The 22,913-nt window shown below is 33.6% G+C and overlaps 1 protein-coding gene across 1 annotated transcript; it reads left to right on the top strand.

Annotated features, from left to right (window-relative positions):
* Positions 1-1,445: 1,445 nt before the first annotated feature.
* Positions 1,446-17,166, top strand: ANGPTL5 (angiopoietin like 5). Its single transcript, XM_059070723.2, has 8 exons — positions 1,446-1,841; positions 4,272-4,416; positions 6,054-6,157; positions 6,947-7,040; positions 9,231-9,331; positions 10,968-11,088; positions 13,166-13,351; positions 16,593-17,166. The coding sequence occupies exons 1-8, from the start codon at positions 1,746-1,748 to the stop codon at positions 16,910-16,912; spliced, it is 1,167 nt and encodes a 388-aa protein (XP_058926706.1). The 5' UTR covers positions 1,446-1,745; the 3' UTR covers positions 16,913-17,166.
* Positions 17,167-22,913: the final 5,747 nt, after the last annotated feature.

Genomic DNA, 22,913 nt, shown 5'->3' on the forward strand with positions numbered 1-22,913 from the left:
TTTATGGTTACAAAACATGTTCACGTAATTTATCTAATTTGGATACCATTATAACATTGTGAATTGTGTGAGACAGCGTGTGATGGACAATTTCTTGAGCTTTCACTTTCATCTTGGCTGAGGCTATTTTTTCTTCTGCTGAAGTATTTTCTTGCTGAGGCTATTACTTTTTCTGCTGAAGTATTTTCTTGCTCAAGTAAGAATTTCCTGAATTTGCCTCTGGGCAAGCTATGAAAGAACAAAGTATATTAATGTCTGGCTGATTTAAAATTGCTAAAGTTCTTCCAACTTCTTTTCAATTTTATGAGACATCAACTAGAAATTTAAAATTAAAGGTACATACTCATCTAGTTCTAATATAGATTTTAAAGGTCATCAATCTTTCCAGCAATGTTAAAACTGTATTACAGAACAAGTCAAATAATAATGATGATAATAATAAAAAATAATAATTATTATACCACCTAACACTTGAGTATTTGTGTCTCTTGCACTGTGCTAAGTGCTTACATATATTAAATAACTGAATCCACACAACAATCCTCATTCTACAAAGAAAGTAAGCTATAGTGATATTAGGTAATTTTGCCCAAGTTTCCAGAGCAAGGGAGTGGTGAGTTAAGATTCACCCAGGCATTCTGGTACCAGAGCCAGCACTCCCAACCCCCCAATGCTGCCTCACTGGAGAAACAGAAATTTTCAGTAGAATAAGAGATAAGAGTGTTTGCATTTAAATAGTACGTGGTGAGGATGTAAAGTCAGAAAATAGATAATTTGTTTAAGATATTACTTCATTAATTGATATCTTGGTGCCTATACCATACCAATCACTATGCAAGTACCATAAAAACTATGATCTCTGCCCTGTTGTTCTTGGGCTAGGAAAGGAAATGGAGAAAATAATACCTTGAATAGGAAGCAAGACTCAGGAAAATCTTAATTTTAGGATAGTGAAGACTTAGGCATGTTTAAGTGGTGAAAAACAGGAGCCACTATCATGGAGAATTTGAAAATTCATCACAGACATTGATCTATCAACTTTCAGAGAGTGGTAATTTTCAATAACAATAGTCCCCTTATATTCACAATTTTTGAAGTTTTAACACTATTGATGTAAAACGTATAAATCAATTAGAGTCCTAGAAATTTGGCATTATGTGGTTAATGTGACCATCACTGATAGCTAAATTCAGTTGCAAACATATTTTAAGTCTGAATTATCTGCTCTGGTTCTCCACACTGATTAAATTTCTACTTAGTATTTTGTAGAAATAGTTCCAATGTAGTATTCTTCCCTCTACATCACTTATTTCTACTTTCTTACTATTTTTATGCAAACTAGTTCGCAATTATAGTTATACCTTATCAAAGGCATTTTTTCTAAGGGCAAAAAAAAAATCTGACATAAAAACTAGATGATGCTATAAATTCTTGCTTGCTTACTTGATTTAGCTAGCTAGCTGGCTGGCTACTGCCTGTATTTCAAAAGCATGGATTTACAATGCAGGCATGTAGTGATAAAAAAGGATTTGTATAACTTAAAATGATGGGATCTCTAGAGGCTACCTTGTTTCTCTTATGAAGGGTGTTTCAAATGAGGGCATGGAAACTAGTAAGTACTGGCTTCTGTTTTTGTTGTACACCTTCCAGAAATTTTGGACTGAAGACTCTGTGTACTAGAGTTCTTTCCACACAGAGCTGACTGATATTTGAAGAAAATTTTCATTTCTCCAACCAAGAAAAATATGATTTATCTTTTACAAGCTTCATTCTTATTATTAAATCTAAGTATTTTTACTTGTGGAGAAGTTATTCAAGGTAACTGTGTGCATCATTCTACGGTAAGAATTTCAGTAATATTATTTCAGCTAGGAAAGCATGATTATATAGTTTTCAAGGTATATATTCGATGTTTGAAAAGATTAATTACAGTACTCAATATAATTTATGGGAAAATTAAAGTGTTTATTTAGAAATGCTGAGACTTATGCTTAAATAATATTACTTTTAAACTTAGGAAACCATAAACTGAAGATTGACTCTTAATACATTTCTTGTGAAAAATTGTTAAAGAAATTGCAGGCCTTGGTTAAAAACTAGCCAACAACTTTCCAGTTAACTTTAATGATGAAATATCTGGTAGGTAGTAAAAAAATTAACTTTGCTTAAAAAAACTATTCTATAAACTTTCATACTTCAAATATAGTCTTGTGACTGGTTACCTAGGAAATGTTGAAATTTAAAATTAGAAAATTTTATTCAAAACAATGTCAAAGTGATTGATAGCTAAGATAGTGTATGCAATACTATGAGTAGATTGTGATTTGAATCTCTATGCATTTAAATGTTGGCTTATAATTTTTAAATGTTGTAAAATGTATTTACCAGTGTATCAATACTAAATTCCAAAGTTGAAGCAAAAATAAATTCTAAAAAAGCTACAGAAATATTAATAACAATTCTCTATACTAAAAATTTAAGAATCTTATTTAGTTCTAAGAAATATAGTTGTAACCTAAGTTTTTGAAATATCTACTATGTCAATTATTATAGGAGTTTAGGGGAAAGCAAAAAATTAAAAGTAGATCTATGTAACAAAATGTAAGCATCTTTTTGGGCAAATATCTTCTTTTATATTGTGATTAGCTCTTTACCTTTCTCTCAATATCCAGGTCAAAGAGGACAAAGCTTGTTATTATTTTCTTTAAATTACAGAGTTATTTTAAATCACATAACTTCTACCAAAGAATGTTTTAACGTTAAAAAAACCAGTAGTGTGCCAAGAATAGATACCTTTGGAATGACATCTGTAATTGGCTTTCTTTCTTTTTTCTTTTTGAATAGTAGTTAGTACTTTTTAATCTCCTACCCCATCTTGTGCCTTTCTCCTACCTTTTCCCCACTAGTAATCACAGGTTTATAGTTGGTTGTTGGCTTTTTATTTTAAGTTAAATTTAATTTTTAAAAAATTTATTTTATTAAAATGTAGTTGATTTACAATGTTGTGTTAATTTCTGCTGTATAGCAAAGTGATTCAGTTATACATATGTAACTGAATATATATATATATATATCCTTTTTCATATTCTTTTCCATTATGGTTTATTATAGGATATTGAATATTGTTCCCTGTGCTACACAGTAAGACCTTGTTGTTTATCCATTCTATATATAAGGTTGCTGGCTTTTTAAAATGATATCTGTTGTTGATTTTGCAAAGCAAAATTCCATGCTTTTTTTCTGCTACCTTTTATTTTTTTATTGTTTAATTTTTTTAACTTTTTATTTTATATTGGAGTATAGCCAATTAACAATGCTGTGATAGTTTCAGTTGCACAGCAAAGTGACTCAGCCATACATATACATGTATCCATTCTCCCTCAGACTCCCCTCCCATCCAGGCTGCCACATAACATTGAACAGAGTTCTCTGTGCTATACAGTAGGTCCTTGTTGGTTATCCTTTTTAAATATTCAGTGGTACCTTTTTTTTTTTTTTTTTTTTTTTTTTTGCGGTATGCGGGCCTCTCACTGTTGTGGCCTCTCCCGTTGCGGAGCACTGGCTCCGGACGCACAGGCTCAGCGGCCATAGCTCACGGGCTTAGTTGCTCCGCGGCATGTGGGATCTTCCCGGACCAGGGCACGAACCCGTGTCTCCTGCATCGGCAGGCGGATTCTCAACCACTGCGCCACCAGGGAAGCCCAGTGGTACCTTTTAAATCTATGCATACTTTACCTTTCAAATCTGTAAATACTTTAGCTTATACAAAAGTGACAATTCTTTTGCACATTTCCCCCAAACCATGATTCCTAATAACTAGTGGCAGAAAGTGTTTTTGGCATAGAAATGTTGTAGGCATCTCAGGGAACCTTCTTAGTACCCATTCAAAGAACTTCAAATTGCACAATTCCTGGAAGAAGGATGGTCAGAACTATATCGCACATGGAAATGTGTAAAAGTTAAAGGTCAAGGCCATAGAGCCACCACATTAGAACGTAGGCCCTAAATGATTCCTTTTGAAATTAGAGAAGAAAAAAGGAGAGCAAAAATAATGAATTAACATATATTTATTGTTCATACCTAGAATTTACCCATAAGGTTTATTTGTGGAAGTTTGAACTAACCAATTAATTATGGTTTTCTTCTAATGATCATTCTTGTATATGTCCTGAAATCTCATCCTTATTTCTACACTCTTCTTATTTATGACGTATTAGGTAACATAACATATTTCATATATTTTTTCTTATTTCTATTTTTTTAATACAAAGGATTCTCCAGTAGTTAACATTGTAGAAGATGAATCTAATGCAAAAGGTGAAAGTGAAAGTAATGCTACTGTTTATAAAGAAGATTGTGAGGAATCATGTGATGTTAAAACTAAAATTACACGAGAAGAAAAACATTTCATGTGTAGTAAGTATTAAAAATAACCACAATTATACAGGTATATGATTTATTATTTCTAGGGTAGAGATGGAAAAATATACCTTAGCATTTGTGTGGGTCATTTTTTATATATCCTGATCATCCTAGGCCAGGACTTTTATGTGTTTGGCACGTAGTAGGTGCTTCGTAAGTGTTTGGTAAATGAACAAATCCTTATTCTATATAATACGGCCCAGTGACACCAACTAGCCACAGAGGGAAGGGGCGAGCCAGAACACACTGATAGTATCAATTCGCCTAGCATTGTTTTCTTACTTCCGTCTGAACAAATGGCAAATTTCACCTGAGTTTTGAGAGGGAATTCACTAATATTGAGTGAATGCTACAATAGATATGATACAAATTCACAACGAATTTATGTAGCAAAGCATAAAAAATAAAAATTTTAAAATCTTCATTTTTGTTTAAAACTATTAATAACAGTGCTGTAACTTTCATGATCTATTTATATGTACATACGCGGTGAAATGAGTTGGGGGATCAGAAAGGGAGGAAGTTCTGATCCAGTTCTTATAGGACTGTAACTCCTAGGTCAGAAAGTATAAAAAGCTCACTTTATTGTGTTTAATTCTATGTGTAACACAGGTATCTCAGGCTTCTCAAACCTATGAGTGTGGCTTTAGATCCATTAAGACAGATGTCTAAATCCAGGGAGTATCTAATAGAAAGTGAGAGACTGAAAGTAAAAATGAGAGATGAAGCTGGGTGAGGTAGATTTTAAAATATCACGAATTATAAATGTGATTCTACTGCTAGAGTAAAAGTTAAGAACATAGAAATAAATAATTTTTAAAAGAATAATGTATGCTGTAATGTGTGACTCCTTTTGTTGTAAGGACATCATCAGTATAACTGAATAAACTTGGATAAAATCTGAGAAGTACATCGTAGTCAATGTTTATTTCCTGATTTTGATGGCTGTGTTGGGGAGAATGTCTTTGGTGTAAGAAAAACACACTGAAATATCCAGGGGCATCATGGTGGCATGCTCAAAAGAATTAAGAAAAAGTTCTTCATACTGTTCTTGAAACTATTCTATAAGTAAGATTGTTTTAAAATAAAAACAAAAATACATAGTAAAAGTTTAACCAGAAACCCACCAGCTAACACTTTTGACTAAGATTTATTATGGGTATATATGTATGTGTGTTTGTAATTTGTTTATATAAAAATATAGCATTAATAGAAAAAAATTTAAAGAAAGATTTACTTTTAAAATTAACTTACATGATATGGAATTATTGCCTTTTACTTTCTTATGTAGTAAGAATTGATGAGTCTTGGACCTCCTGCTTCTGTACCTCTCATCTTATAAAGTGAGAATTGATATTCAGAATGTTGTCTCTCATTTATATCAGATTAAATTATTTGGCAGTAATCTAAATTATTAGGAAGCATACTTTCATTGGGAGGTATTAAAACAATTGTTTTCTTGGATAATCCTGAGTTAAACACAAAAGTACTAACTAGAATATGCAATTCTATGTATTAGATTGAGCTCTATTGTTACATATTTATCCAAAATCATTTTGAAATTATTTTTCACTGTAATTGTTTTCTATAACAAAATAATATTTAGCAAACACATTTTATTATGATTTAAGGAAATTTGCAAAATTCTATTGTTTCTTATACACGAAGTACCAAAAAACTACTAAGAAATATGATGGATGAGCAGCAAGTTTCCTTGGATTATTTATCTAATCAGGTATGGATTTTTTAGAATTGTGTTGTTATTGTATGTGTACATTGATATACTTAGCTAGAGGTATAATTGTTTAATCTTTTAATGCATTAAAGTCCATACGTCTATTTAGTGCCTACTATGTTAGAGGTACCATAGTAAGCTCCAGGCAAACAGAAAGCAATAACAACAAAAAAAGGATCTTCACTTAAAGCTTATACAGTCTAAGAGAGCAGAAAAATGTATTGAAAATGTTGTGACTGCTGTCAGAAAGATGCACCAAAGAAATTCAATATCTGAGCTATGAGAAGTGTTCCCAGATGACAAAGATTATGAACTGAATCATGAAAGATGGATAAATGCTTCAAAGGTCACAAGTGTGGGGTAAGAAGAGTAGGGCCTTCCATTCTGGGGAACTGCTTGAAGTGGTGCAGGGGTGGAGTGGCTGGTGAGGTTGAGATGTATAAGGAAAACTGACTTAAAGAAATAAGAGCTAACTCATGCCACACCAAGGAGTCATAAGAAATTACAGGAAAGGAGCAGGCAAAGAACAGATCTGCAAGAGCAATCAAATGCAGAATTGGGCAGATGAAAGCAATGTGTAGGAGGAAAACAGTACTCAGTTTAATGATTGCTATTTGGTAATGCCTTTCCTTACTGCTTAGAGCAGTAAGGAATTCAAAAGAAAAATGGGCATTATATATATATTTCAAATCTGGATTTATAAGAGGCTTAGAGATATCACTTATAAAATTCACCTAAGAGAGTTTTGTTCAAATATAAATTTGCTTAAATGTATGCATGTGTGTTTAGGTTAATGAGCTCATGAATCGAGTTCTCCTTTTGACTACAGAAGTTTTTAGGAAACAGCTGGATACTTTTCCTCACAGACCAGTTCAGTCACATGGTGAGAACTTTGGTATTTCACCCTTTTCATACTTGTATTTTATTGCTTAAAAAATTCCTGGACAGGTTGGTGCATTTAGAACTTTTGTTTAAAAAACACAGCTCATTATCATCTAACAGACTGGAGGAGTAATACCTGTCAAATTTCAACCCAGACAATGTGTACTTTCCTGAATTGGGAAGCTTTTCTGACCATTTGAAAGCTATGGCTGGATACAGATATTCTGAATCTGTTGAAAATAGCATAGTTTTATGTAACTGAAATCAGGCTCTCCTTTTATATTTTAATATTAATAATCAATCTTCAGTTAGAAGAAAAGAATGTCTCAGAATTCCTCCCACCTGTAAAAAATATTTTTAACATGTTTGAGATGTTTCAAATTGGGACATAAAATTTGAAAAGAAAAAGAAACTTAAGACAAAAGAAACTGGAATTTAGCACTGTTTATACTAAAACACTTTTTAGTAATTCCTAAAGTCATGGGTTTCTAAGAAAAGTGCCCTATATATCTTACAGTTGTGAATTAATAACAAAAAGTTCCAAGCAAGTAAATATTTATTGACAGCCTAGTGAATGATCTTTCTTTTTTCCTTACAAAGAGAAGGAAATAAACTGTTACTGAGAATCACCTATGTGTCAGGTACTATGACAGGCACTTTCACATGTTATTTTTTGTTATTCTATTATATCTCATTTATTTCCCATAAGTGAGTAGTGTAGGTAGTGTAACATGGTGGTTATGAGCATGGACTCTGGTGTCAGATCACCTGTCTTCAAATCCCTCATCCACTGTTTCCTTGCTATCAGTTTCCTCATCAGTAAACTGACAGTACCTACCTCATATGGTTCTTATGAGGATTAAATTAATAAATACTCCAAAAGCTCCTAAAATATTGCTTGATGCATAGTAAGACAGTATAAGGTTTGCTATGATGATGATCATCATCAGATAAGGAATATGGAGCCCAGAAACATCTGAATAACCTGTTCATATTTATTTGGATGGTGATGGCAAAGCAGATATTCCAACTCAGATTAGTCCTTTATTGTAAACTTCTATTATCATATCTCTGAACATAAAGTTATTATGAAAATGTCTCTTAGCAATTCAGAAGAAAGGCAACAAATCTATATCTTCTAGAAGTGAAGGGGAAAGCAAACAATTTTTTATAGCTAACTTTTTGTAGATGACATTTTCTGCATATTTACTGTGCGCTAGTCACTGTGCTAAGTGCTTTATATTGATATAATGTCTTACTATGTAAATCGTCAGAATAACACTATGAAGTAGATAGTATTATTATTATAACAATATTGCACATGAAGAAAAGTAGTTAAGTAACTTAGCTAATGGCTCTGGCTAGTAAATAGTAGAACTAGGAATCTAACACAAGCTTCTGGTTCTGAAGTATCAGAGTTTCATGTGTTTGTTCTCTTGGTAACTGATGCTGTAAGGGTTGAATTTGTTTTATCACATTTATAAAAGATAACACAAAGTAAAGTATATCAGAGTAAACTATAATATCATATCTACATAATATATTTACAATCCCCTAGAAAGGGGAGTGCTTAAGAGAAGGTGATTATAGATTGCTACAGTTCTAGCTATTGTCAACAGAGCAGGCTCTAGCCTCAGCGTCATTTTCTCTGGTGAAGAAAGTGATTTCCCTCTCCTCTCCCTTTGCCTGTTTGTAATGGTGGGCCCCAAAACACCAGAATCTCTGAAATTTCAAATAGTGGAGAAAGGATGTGTCAATAGTAATTAATCTACTTATTCCTTTGGATTTTCTCCTCCTCATTCACACAGATTTCTGTTACACATTATGTTCCCAAAATAAGCCTAGATTTCTGAAAGGGCATTATTTATTGGACAAGAGAATGCATAATCATAAAATATATTAAATAAATGTTAATACCAAATGGAATACTAATCAATAACAGTGAGTTAGTTATTAGTGAAGGTTTATTGCTGCATAACTTATTCAATCCCAGTTCCTCCATCTATCTATCTAGTTTCTTCTTATTTCTAAAGGTGAGATAATTTTTCATTTTCAAGAAGTTAAAATCATCATCATTACTGAACATTATAATAATAATAATTTCAGATAGCACTGTCAATTCTCTGTTATAAAGTGATTGTCTTAAATGTATATGTGGAAATATCCTAAATAACTAATTTCACTTTTCTAGGTTTAGATTGTACTGATATTAAAGATACCATTGGTTCTGTCACTAAAACACCAAGTGGTTTGTATATAATCCACCCAGAAGGATCTACTTACCCATTTGAGGTAAAGTTTTGCCTTATTATATGGAATAGGATAGGCATCTAATTTATTTAAATAATATTAGAATTTTAATTGTTTTAATATTTTACTTTTTCTTAAAAATTTTAAAATAAATCAATATAAGTTCCAGTTTCAAAATTTTTGTTTTCTGGAATTCTTTGCCCAAACCACAAACCAATAAAAGAACTAGAGGGTCTTTCACTTTTCTATTTGAATGTTCATGGTTACACTCTTTAAAGTAAATCCATTTGGTGCAAGATCTTATATTATCCTTACAGTAGGCAGAACTATGCAAAATAAATACTTGCTTGAATTAGCTTATGGATATTAAAAAATAATTGTGTGCTTTGCCTTGGGGCTTGCTAAAAATACTTTCGTTTCTCTTCCTCACTTGGTTATACTTTCTTTGGATGATGTGATTTTTTGTGATTGTATAAGAAATTAATAGTTAAAAAAACCTTTCACTGAATTGTGAGACAGATTGAGAAGCTGATCCATTTCTTAAATAAAATAAGTTACTCTTATATTTATCCTTAGTATTTCTTTTTATTATCCTTAGTATTTCTATACCACGATTTCTAGAAGAAATTTCTACTAGAAATTATGTTATTAAAATTATGTATTATAATATTACTATATTACATATAGTCTATATAATATATAAAAAATATATATATATAATTTCCTGGTTACTTTTTTGTGCATAAGAAATTTATAATATCAATATCATACCTTATTGATAGTCTTTATTAAAATATTTATTTTCTAAACCAGTTTCTCATCTCAGAATTACTAACATTATTTTTTGACATCTATTGACAGGATGTCAAAAATTGGGAATTAAGTGGGAAATAATTTTAAATTACCTAAATTACTTCACCTACAGATTCAAAAATGTGCCTGAACAGATGTGGAAAGGGAAGGCTTCTAATTTTGTGAAGAGTGGGATGCATAATTACCTCTTTTGTGGAAAAGTGTTGGTTCCCCAACTTCCTCCACACTGCCTTTTTCTGGATGTGTGTGGGAAGTTTCTGATGGGGAGGAGTGCTCTGACTTTCTCGCTGTGTCACTTCTATGGGTCCCCTATGGTTGTCCTCTTAGAGGCATTTAACAGAGCACCACAGATGAACCTATGAGTGCCTGCTGAGATGGGGCAAAAATCATGCCTTTCTGTCTGAAAATCCAAGTCTGAACACAGGCCTTCCAGGCTTTTGGAGGAGAAAAGCAAAGACAGGCACACAGGCATATTTAACACTGTTTTAAAAAAATCAGTGTTTTAATTAAAAGGAAAAGTTAATTTATAAGGAAATACATCACTCTGCCACTTCAGATTGATACAGTTATTAGTCAACTGAAAAATATTTATGGAGTTGAGGAATAAGAGGGTAACCTTAAAATGCTACAAACACATATGTTAAAAATTGACTGATACAGGGACCGCAATAGGTTTGTTTTATAATAAACAGTATTATTTCTAGAGATTAAAAAAAATCTGAATACATTAATGACATACAGTTGCATTGAAACTTTCAGTGGAAGTATCTTCTCTTTCTCTAGGCTTTAAGGGTGCAGTATGAGTTTTATATCAAAGAATGAAAATAATATTATGTTATTTTTGTCTTTTCTGCATTTATTTTAGGTAATGTGTGACATGGATTACAGAGGAGGTGGATGGACTGTGATACAGAAAAGGATCGATGGGATAATTGACTTCCAAAGGTTATGGTGTGATTATCTGGATGGATTTGGTGACCTTTTAGGTCAAATTTTATTTATTTCTCCTCTTTTTTCTTCTTTTTGATAATATGCCTATGGACTCTGTCTCTATCGGTCAAATAGTAAAAATAACAAATCCTTGTGAATATAAAAATATGACAAATTACCCTCTGGTTATATGCCAAATTACTTAAAATAAATAGGTCTTCAGTTGGGATATGAAAATCTTTATTTTTAGTTGAAATGTGATTTGAGTGAAAATTCTAAATTGTATTATTTCTTAAGTACTGACTATGCTCCCAGCAGAATTCTGGCAGATACTCAATAACTATTTGTAGAATGAAAACCTGAATGAGCAGGGACCTTGAAATTCTTGAGATTTGTGCTGTGTCTACACAAGCAAATGAAATAGAGAATTGAGGTCCATGGCTGTAGGAATTCAAATTATGTAAATGTCAGTAAAAATCTCTATGCTCAAAACTTGGAAAATGTAAACCCCAGGTGACCTGTAAAATCTGTTCATGTTATTACCACATGGCAGCATCAAGTTTTGCTGGTGAATAGAAGCACCAGTATTTCTGAACCCTGAAGAATTTTACATTAATTGGAACATTTGCAGGTGACTTTAATCATTTTTATGCTATTATTTTAAGTTACTGTTGTTATAATTTAAAGTCTTTAACATCCTATAATAATGTCATCCAAGGATTTAATAAGTGGTGGTGTTTTTCCTACTGCTAAAAACCCTACAGCATGCCAATGATGTTAGAAGGGACATGAAATGTAATAAAATGTCATAAGTAAGGCCAAATAGCTACCATGCTATGGAATGCAGTTGATACACTTGTGTTTTCTCAGCATTACCTCCAATTTTCCAGTAAGGGCTGCCTTCTGAATTGAGCTGTCATAGATCTACAGGCTCTAAGTTGTTATCTTCCTTACTTAATGCTTATTTCCATGGGAAAATTATCTGAGTTTTGACAAAAAAATGTCTTCAGGCAGGTATATTTCACATAAGCAGACTGCTTTGTACTTGGCCTATTTAAAAAACTAAACTTGGGATTAAGGAAAATGTATCGTTCAGTTAAATCTGAGCTTGGGGTAGAGGGGAAAGATGGCAAGGACACTTAAATTGTAGTGTCAGACTGTGAGAAACTAAGCAGGCCCACCTTCCTTCTTGTACTTCTTTTTTACTTCCTATACTCCCTTTCTTCCAGTATTTCTTCAGAATACTTTTCAGTTCTAAGTGGGGATGTAGCTAAAATGCCCCTGTAAGGCCTGGAGAGTGACTAGTATCTTAGCTATAGTTTTAAGATTTGAATGCTGTCACATTTTCCCCCAACTCTTGAAGTTTGTTTTGACTAGATCCTTACTTCCTTCAGTAATTTCATGATTCAAGCAGAGGGATATACTTCAGAGCAGGAGTGTCCACATTTAGGTTATGCCACAGTGGGTAGAGGGAGGTAGAAAGCCATTGGCTAGAACATGCAATAAGAATGCAGTCTGAATTCGGGAGTTCAATAATCCATCTTGGATCTATAATCATCTTGGAAATATTGACCCTTAGCCTGGGTATGCTCCAGTGTTGCTACCTTATGTCTTCATTCATAGGTAACTGACGAGCTGCATTATAACAGAGAAATATTTGTTCATAAAACATTATTCTCAAAGACAGAAAAAATAATTTCTACTGAGGATTTTCAGAAAATATTCTTTAGGAGTTGCTAATTTGAAGGTTAAACCTCTTATATATACTGGTACACATCATTTTATTACCTACCATAATATTTGAACTCATTTTTTGTTGATGCCTTAAGGTAAAACTTGACTCTTTACGTGATCTTTAAATGAATTTTTGAATTTAATTTGGGGAGATAAAAAACTGAAACAGAGACTAGTTATCCCAAGTCTAGTAAAGTAGAAGTGAGAAGATACACACATATATATGTTTTGGTAAATTAGGCAAACACTGATCATTTGAACCAGGGCAATCTAGTCTCTCAAATAATTTATGTGTGCCATCTTGGAGTTATTGAAACACTAAGCAAAATCAAACACTTAATAACAGTGTTATTCTAACTTGTATTAAAATATATTTTAAAAAGCATTTTTTTTAAACAGGTGAATTTTGGCTAGGGCTGAAAAAGATTTTTTACATAGTGAATCAGAAGAATACCAGTTTCATGCTGTATGTGGCACTGGAATCTGAAGATGACACATTTGCTTATGCATCATATGATAATTTTTGGCTAGAGGATGAAACAAGATTTTTTAAAATGCACTTAGGACGATATTCAGGAAATGCTGGTAAGTTTTTTATTCCTAAAATTATCCAAAAGATTTAAGTATAGCTGACTCAATATTAGATGAAGATAAAAGTAATGCATTTCTTTTGGTATATGACACATAACTGATAACAGAATAGGTTAGGAATGAGAAAACTGGCTAAGTCTTGAGTTTTGAAACTCTGCTATGATGGTTGCATCACCTCGTGATTCTGAAGTGCTTTATACACTTTAAAACTATTTTGCCATATGTAATCACAATTGATTCTTTAGATAGTGACTCTGTGGGGCAGGCTGGGAAGGCATTATTTACATTTTCATGTACTGAGGGGCCGGTGTTTAGAAGTCATAGGATGTTAGAGCTGATCTTCAGTCTTCTCACTTTGCAGGTGAAGAAACCTGAAAGATTAAGTGACTTGCCCATGAGTCCCAGCTCATCACATCTGAGCAAGGGAAAGGACCCAGGTTGATAGAACAACTAGTTTAGTGGGTTTTTTTTTTCTTTTTTTTTTTTTGGCTATATCTCAGTACATCTACTCATTTCCAAATAAGTTAAAGTTTTAGAACTTCAAAATACTTGATGTTAAATTCATATTTTGATGCTGATATTTTAAACTTGAGTTAATACTAAGTTCAGCTCTCCTGTTCATTGCTCATCATGGTACTTGTTCATTAGGTATGTTTAGTGTTAGAAATCCAAAAATGAATGAGTTATGTTCCCAGTTCTTTAACTTATCACAATATAGAGGGGGAGATTAAATGAAACTGAAAACACAGAATACCGATAGATCTTTGGGGGCTAAAGAGAAAGAGAGAATGATTCCAATGGATTGCATCCAGAGAAGGGTAGTTTTCAACAAAGAATTAATGTTAGAGTCAACCTGGGATGCTTTTTGAAAGTACATACTCCTGCAGAATCTGATTCAGTAAGTTTGGGCCCAGGTATTTGTATTCACTAGATGGATATGTTGGCATCCTTATAGTTGAGAATCACATATCTGTACTTGGAGGAATGGATAGGCTTTTGGCAAATGAATGTTGGCAAACTGAGCAGCTTCAGTCAAGGCACAGAGGGAGGAAAATTGCTGGGCATGAGAAGTTGTCTGGTATGGATGGAATCTCTGATATCTGAGGGGGTTTAGACTTAGGGTATTAAGTAAAAGCCTGAAATTTAAACATTGACATATAGGGACAATTTTAAGGAGTTATATAATTTTTGAGGCTTCATCTCTGAAAGAGTAAAGAAGTATCTAAATATGGAACATACAATGTTAGGAAAAGTTTATGTGGGATTTCTCTAGAAGATGACTAGGATCTCATTAGAGGATACAATTTATAATGGCAAGAATTTTTTCATTTTGGAAGCCTCAAATTTTGTCATGCCGTATTCTGCCTTTTCCCAATAAAGTTGTTAAGTAACTTTCAAATGTTGATCACATAATATAATCAAAATAAAGAAAAAGATGTCAAAAGAATGTAAAGATAGCAGTATAGTTAAGTATGATCAGGTATTTGGTAGAGGTGAGCCAGACATTTGACTTTGAGCTCAGAGCAAAAATAGAAATATGAAATTTGAACATTTGAGGAGCACGGTTGTCCCATGAGGACACATTGTCCTGGTTCTAAAACTTGAGAGACATTTCTCTGGGTTCTTAGAGAAAACAAAGTGTCATGTTTTCTAATTACACTCGACAGAAAACCTAACAGTGAGTTTTAATTGGCCATTTCTTTAAAAATAGACCTATGCATTATATTTTTAGAGTAAATTATTAAATATAATCCAGTGAGGAGCTCATATAATGTATGATCCTTCTGATGGTTGGACTTAACCAGGGAGAGTATCTGTGGAGGGATCATATAATTTAGGCAATACTCCATAAGTGTTGTCTTTCTCATTTGAACTTCTGAAAGGTTTTGCACCATGTGGTATTGAAAATGATATTCTCCATGCAAATATGTGCAATTTTGGCATTTTGTTCTGCTGAAGTACATGGTCAGAGACAGGGCTGGGGTACAGGATAGGCCACTACCATTAGTGAAGTGCTCCAGGTTCCTCAAAGACATTTCAAAAGATGCCAAACATTTGGAACATAATGAAACAAACATGGGCTTTGAATTCTTCAAAGATTTTATATAGCTTCACTTTTACTTAGTGTTTCAAACATATTAGTGAATTTTATCTATAAGTAAAATCTAAGTACAATGGGACTAATTAGAATCTTTTATTTATATGGTTTAAAAGAAACAAACAAACATGACTTCTACCCCTGCTACTTAGTTAGCCAGGTTGCCTTGGACAAGATACTTAATCTTTGAAGATTACTGTGACTATCACGGATACCATACATAGAATGTCCAATGTAAGTCTTTAAAATATGGTGGTGTTTTAACTACTATCCAATTAGTATGCATATCATGTGGAGAGCCATGAAGAAAAGGCATACTTCAGTGGTATAGCTGATTTTTTTCTTGAGGGCATTGGGCATTTAATATAAACTTGGTGGCCCCTAAATAAAATCAAACAACTTTTGCAGTTATAAATTTGCTCCTTAAAGGTAGAGGTTTCACCTTCATCCATACCTTTGTATCTAAAGTGATGTAAAATGGTACTGGTATAAAAATTTATGTGTAAATTATTTTATTTTCCTAAATTACCAATTACCATATTACTCTTCCCCAAAGTATGACAGGTTTATACACCATATTTTTGACCTAAATTATCTGCTTCTGTCTACACAACTAAGCTTCCATTTTGTGATTTTATATCAAATGTCCACTTATTCTGTTTTACATATTCTGAGCCTATTTATATGAAAAAATTAGAATGACAAATTCATAGAAATGGAGAGCACATTAGTGGTTACCAGGGATAAGGGATGGGATTTAGTTTTTAAATTTAAATTTTAAAGGAAACTATCATTCAATTTATACTGCTACTGTTTGGTCCTTTCATACAATTATGCAATGATTTAATAGTTTTCAATTTATTAACCGATAATAGGCAAAGTCTTCCTAGGCCATCACAGACCACCATATTTGTTCCAACAAATGTCTACTTAAACATGCCAATCATGTTGAGGAATTCATTACCAGATTTTGGCATATTGAACCCGGAGGAGAAATTTTAATATAATACCTAGTAAAACATAATTTAAACCTTAGTTCTGGGATGTAATGCTTTTGCATAATGGGTTGGTAAATGTTGATTAAAATTACAAAAAATGCCTTTAAATTTCATCATTAAAAAAATCTATTTTACCTAGGTGATGCATTCCGGGGTTTCAGAATAGAAGATAATCAAAATGCAATGCCTTTTAGCACGTCAGATGTTGATAATGATGGATGTCGCCCTGCATGCTTCATCAATGGTCAGTCTGTGAAGAGCTGCAGCCGCCTCAATAACAATACTGGCTGGTGGTTCAACCAGTGTGGTCTCGCAAATCTGAATGGCATTCATTACTTCCCTGGAAAATTGCTTGCAACTGGAATTCGATGGGGCACATGGACCAAAAACAACTCACTTGTCAAGATTAAATCTGTTTCAATGAAAATTAGAAGAATTTACAATCCATATTTTAAGTAATCTCATTTTAAATTGTAATGAGTGTTCCACAGTTATTTTTGATAATATATAAACAATTTTACACCGTTTCTCTTTTTACTAAGTGTTTCAAGCATATTAGCCAAAATTTAACCGTAGGTGACATCTAGGTATTATGAGTCTAAATAGAAATCTTTAATTTTGTAGAGTTATATAAAGGAAAACATGGTTCAATGTATGCTTTTACTACTAATTATATTAACAATATATAATAAAATTTGTTTTGAGTGTATTGCAACCTGTCTACTTGGAGTCTGTTGTCCTTTTAAAGAATTTTCCCTTTTCTTTAAAGCATATAAACCATAGTGCATTATTAGGAAAATTAAAGAAAGTATTATACTTATTTCTATATTTATTTGAAATGGCTAAATATATAATCTACAGATAATTTCTACTGAAGACAATTACAAGGAATAATTTTGTGCAGATTAATATATAAGCTTCACATAGTTTAAAAACCTTACTATTTCCAGGTGATTCCATAATATTTTACAGGTAATAAGAGTTTGCTGCAAAAATAAAGTCCTTCTTGTTTTCCTATTTTATTGTGGTTAATAAATTTATTCTTATTTGTAATGAACTTACTATACATTTGCATACTGATCAGTTGCATTCTAAAACACATTTATATCCTAACTCTTTTTAAGGCAATAGGAATGGTATGGGCTTTAAGTGAAGGAGAAAGAACAATGAATCAGTGTTCTAGAAGTGGCTCTAGGAACAAGGTTTTTTTAGGAAGTTGGAAGGAGTTGGAGTGGTAAGGCTTCCATGGGAAAACACAGCAAGGGATGTGCTAGACCACGTTCAGTTAATTAAGAAAATTAGGGTTGAACAGAAAAGTACTTTGTCCAGAGTTAGGGTTATACAATGGGTAGAAGTAGTTGAAAAGTGAGGTGGGAGGAGGTCTGAATTAAAAATACATATGAGGGTAGAGAGATCACGGTGAGTTATCTGAGTACAGCAGAGGGCTTAGTTTGATCAGAACATAGAAACTGATCTGAGTTCAGGGATGAGCAAAAATGACATGGTCACCTTTCAAGATTGCTTTCACTTTGATCTCCTCATCAAGCAGTGAATAAACCATGTACAGAATATAGAAGGGATACAGTTGCAAATGGTTGAGCATGGTTCCCCATGGCTTCCCGTCCATCTCATAAAGGCACAGTTGAGGTTCTGTGTCTTGACAGTGGGGTAAGATGTCTACTAGGTTGCAGGAGCAGAGAACTGTAGGTTCACTGCCTGCAGTGATATGAGTACCAGAAACAAATTTATATACAATTAAGGAAATAATTTTGCTACTCAGCAAGCTACGTCTAACGTGTGGATTCTGGACATTGAAATTCTTGGTCCTGTACAGGGGAATCTCCTTTATTGTACTGCAAGGTCTAAGGGCTTCACATTTTTACCCTACCATAAAGGTTATGGAGATACTGAGGGTAAAAGCAGAATGGGAATAAAGGTTGGGATGTTAAGGGAGTGACAGACCCAGACAAAAGCAAGAAATTTTAATTCCTCTGGGTTTGGGAATAGGAAGATGTATTTGACTTTGAATGGGTAAGAGACAATGGCCCCCAGGATGCCTTATGAGAAGGTGTGAAAGTACTAAGAGGCCTCAACCCCCACTGCAAAGGAGAAGCTATATTTTGGTTAATAATCCTGAGCTTCAGACTTCCAGAAATGAAGTGACCTTAACCTTGGGAGAAGTTATGGTATCAAGACAACGGTTCCATTTTTGTTCTCTATTATCCCAACACCATGCCCACATCTCTTAGAAGTAAGCATATAAGATTGGAGTATCATACCCAAGGTCTGCATGACATCATTGTAGATTCATTCTTTCAGAATCTGAGGACTTCTCTGGATAAATGGTCCCATTTAAAAATATAAATAATTTATTATTTTGTCAATTTAATTATCAGTAAAATTGAAACTGTGTCCAGTTAAAAATCAAAAGGAAACTATACATATCCAAAAGCTTCTCTGTATACCAGCATATATTGGTTATAAATAAAAAGGTTATAAATGAAAAGGTTAACATTCATAATAACTTTGAGAGCTATAGAAGTAGGCTAATAATCTATTTAAAAATGATTATAAAATATTACCAAGAAACAAAATGACTCTAAATAGCAGTACAATCATGTTTTTTGAATAGAGGACTTGGTGCAAATATCCCCAGATGTATGAATGGAGTAGTGGGTTTGAGAACAAGAGCAGTTTGGAGTTGCAAGAACAATATGTGAGGAGGACTTAGGTCATGCCAAGGAGATCACTGACACACTGCTTCACTGGCATATATGAAATAGGGTTTATTGGGAAAAAGTGTACAGGTTGGCAGGTAGGAGAACCTACTTATGCTAATGAATAGTGCATTCTGGGAGGGCATTTTTATAACAGTACAATTGCATGGTTGGGAAAGTGGCTTTGTTTGAAAGGGGGAGCTCACTCACTCAGCAGCTGGTACCAGCTTGTTCTTTCCATTGAGCCACTGCAGATCCTCTGAGCCTGTTCCTTCATACCAAAGGGAGGGAGACTATTTGGATCTGTCACCAAAGTAATCCATAAATTTAACATAAGGACACCATGAATTGTCAATACGATTTTTTTTTTACTTGAGAAAATTTGAAGTGCTTCTGGAAGTGTAATGAATGAGAACAGATAATATTTGAAAAAGAATTGATATTATAAATTTATTAGTTTTAAAAAATTTCTATGGGACAACTTACCACAAACTTAGTGACTTACCAGCTCACTGTTCGGCTCAGGGTATTTTGATGCTCAAATCAAGATGTCATCCAGGCTGAGCTCTCCTCTGGGTTCAGGAACCTCTTCCAAACTCATTGGTTGTTGGTAGAATTCATTTCCCTGTTGTTGTAGTATTGAGGCCCCAATTGTCCATCTAGTTGTGAGCTGGGACCACTCTCAGCTCACAGAGGCTGCCTGCAGTTCCTTGCCATGTGGTCCGATGTGCAGTTTATAGGGTGGATATTTATTTTCTTCCAAGGCAGCCAGAACAGCTCTCTAACTTCCTACTCTGCAGCCAGCTAGACCAGCCACAGAAAACTCACTGCTTTAAAAAGAGCTCATGTGATTAGGTCAGACACACCTGAATAATCTTATCTTCAGGTTAACTGATTTGAGACCTTAATTACGTCTGCAAAATCTTTTTGAAGCCGTACATAAATTAGTGTTTAACTGAATAACTAGGAGAAGGTATATGTAAAAAAGAGTCTGGGAATCTTGGGGTCATCTTAGAACTCTGCCTACTGTAATAAAGTGACAAAATAATTATTATGAGGAAAGCAGAAAGGTCAGTAGAGTACAAATTTTACAATTATTTAAAAATATATAATGTAGTATACAGGAAAAATAGAGTTTTATATTAGTGGTGGAGGAGACAGATTGAAAAATGGCAAAGAGGGAAAATTACTAACATCTAATTGTACAAAAATTGATTACATATTCATTAAACACATTAAAAAGCCCAAATTATTGGATAAATATTAGGCAAACATAACAGTAAATTTTTTTATTTCAAAGGCATAGTTTTTAAAAAAAATATCCTTATTGGAGTATAATTGTTTTACAATGGTGTGTTAGTTTCTGCTTTACAACAAAGTAAATCAGGTATACATATACATATAGCCCCACATGCCCTCTCTCTTGTGTCTCCCTCCCGCCCTCCCTCTGGTGTCTCCCTCCCACCCTCCCTATCCCACCACTCTAGGTGGTCACAAAGCACCGAGCTGATCTCCCTGGGCAATGTGGCTGATTCCCACTAGCTATCTATTTTATATTTGGTAGTATATAAAGTCCATGTCACTCTCTCACTTCATCCCAGTTTACCCTTTCCCCTCCCCGTGTCCTCAAGCGCATTCTCTACATCTGCGTCTTTATTCCTGCCCTGCCCGTAGGTCCTTCAGAACTTTTGTTTTTTTTAGATACCATATATATGTGTTAGCATAAGGAATTTGTTTATCTCTTTCTGACTTACTTCGCTCTGTATGAGAGACTCTAGGTCCATCCACCTCACTACAAATAACTCAATTTTGGTTTTTTTTTATGGCTGAGTAATATTCCATTGTATATATGTGCCACATCTTCTTTATCCATTCATCTGTTGATGGACGCTTAGGTTGCTTCCATGTCCTGGTAATTGTAAATAGAGCTTCAATGAACATTTTGGTACATGACTCTTTTTGAATTATGGTTTTCTCAGGGTATATGCCCAGTAGTGGGATTGCTGGGTCGTATGGTAGTTCTAATTTTAGTTTTTTAAGGAACCTCCATACTGTTCTCCATAGTGGCTGTATCAATTTACATTCCCACCAAGAGTGCAAGAGGGTTCCCTTTTCTCCACACCCTCTCCAGAATTTATTGTTGGTAGATTTTTTAATGATGGCCATTCTGACTGGTGTGAGGTGATACCACATTGTAGTTTTGATTTGCATTTCTCTAATGATTAGTGATGTTGAGCATCCTTTCAAGTGTTTGTTGGCAATCTGTATATCTTCTTTGGAGAATGTCTGTTTAGGTCTTCAGACCAATTTTGGAATGGGTTACTTGTTGTTTTGATATTAAGCTGCATGAGTTGCTTGTAAATTTTGGAGATTAATCCTTTGTCAGTTGCTTCAATTGCAAATATTTTCTCCCAATCTGAGGGTTGTCTTTTCACCTTGTTTATGGTTTTCTTTGCTGTGCAAAAGCTTTTAAGTTACATTAGGTCCCATTTGTTTATTTTTGTTTTTATTCCATTTCTCTAGGAGGTGGATAAAAAAGGATCTTGCTGTGAACGATGTCATAGAGTGTTCTGCCTAAAGTTTCCTCTAAGAGTTTGATAGTGTCTAGCCTTACATATAGGTCTTTAACTTATTTTGAGTTTACTTTTGTGTATGGTGTTAGGGAGTGTTCTAATTTCATTCTTTTACATGTAGCTGTTCAGTTTTCCCAGCACCACTTATTGAAGAGGCTGTCTTTGCTCCACTGTATATTCTGGCCTCCTTTGTCATAGATTAGGTGACCATAGGTGCATGGGTTTATCTCTGTGCTTTCTATCCTGTTCCATTGATCTATATTTCTGTTTTTGTGCCAGTACCATACTGTCTTGAATACTGTAGCTTTGTAGTATAGTCTGAAGTCCAGAAGTCTGATTCCTCTAGCTCCATTGTTCTTTCTCGAGATTGCGTTGGCTATTCAGGGTCTTTTGTGTTTCCATACAAATTGTGAAATGTTTTGTCCTAGTTCTGTGAAAAATGTCATTGGTGGTTTGATAGGGATTGCATTGAATCTGTAGATTGCTTTGGGTAGTAGAGTCATTTTCACAATGTTGATTCTTCCAATCCAAGAACATGGCATATCTCTCCATCTGTTTGTATCATTTTTAATTTCTTTCATCATATTTTCTGCATACAGGTCTTTTGTCTCCTTAGGTAGGTTTAATCCTAGGTATTTTATTCTTTTTGTTGCAATGGTAAATGGGAGTGTTCCCTTAATTTCTCTTTCAGAGTTTTTGTCATTAGTGTACAGGAATGCAAGAGATTTCTGATTTAGTTTTGTATCCTGCTACTATAACAAACTTATTGATTAGCTCTAGTAGTTTTCTGGTAGCATCTTTAGGATTCTCTATGTATAGTATCATGTCATCTGCAAACAATGAGAGTTTTACTTCTTCTTTTCTGATTTGGATTCTTTTACTTCTTTTTCTTCTCTGATTGCTGTTGTTAAAACTTCCAAAACTATGTTGAATAATAGTGGTGAGAGTGGACAACCTTGTCTTTCTCCTGATCTTACAGGAAATCGTTTCAGTTTTTCACCATTGAGGATGAAGTTGGCTGTGAGTTTGTCATATATGGACTTTAATATGTTGAGATAAGTTCCATCTATGCCTACTTTCTGGAGGATTTTTAAGATAAATATGTGTTGAATTTTGTTGAAAGATTTTTCTGCATCTATTGAGATCATCATATGGTTTTTCTCCTTCAGT

This window comes from Kogia breviceps, chromosome 7, assembly GCF_026419965.1.
Source record: "Kogia breviceps isolate mKogBre1 chromosome 7, mKogBre1 haplotype 1, whole genome shotgun sequence".
In the NCBI taxonomy this organism is placed as follows: domain Eukaryota; kingdom Metazoa; phylum Chordata; class Mammalia; order Artiodactyla; family Physeteridae; genus Kogia; species Kogia breviceps.

What these genes read in the sequence shown, in the direction of transcription:
- ANGPTL5 (XM_059070723.2), top strand. Translation starts at nt 1,746, where the DNA reads ATGATTTATCTTTTACAAGCTTCATTCTTATTATTAAATCTAAGTATT. An exon ending in TGGATTTGGTGACCTTTTAG is followed by an intron (nt 11,089 to 13,165) that starts GTCAAATTTTAT and finishes TTTTTTAAACAG; the next exon opens with GTGAATTTTGGCTAGGGCTG. An exon ending in ACGATATTCAGGAAATGCTG is followed by an intron (nt 13,352 to 16,592) that starts GTAAGTTTTTTA and finishes TATTTTACCTAG; the next exon opens with GTGATGCATTCCGGGGTTTC.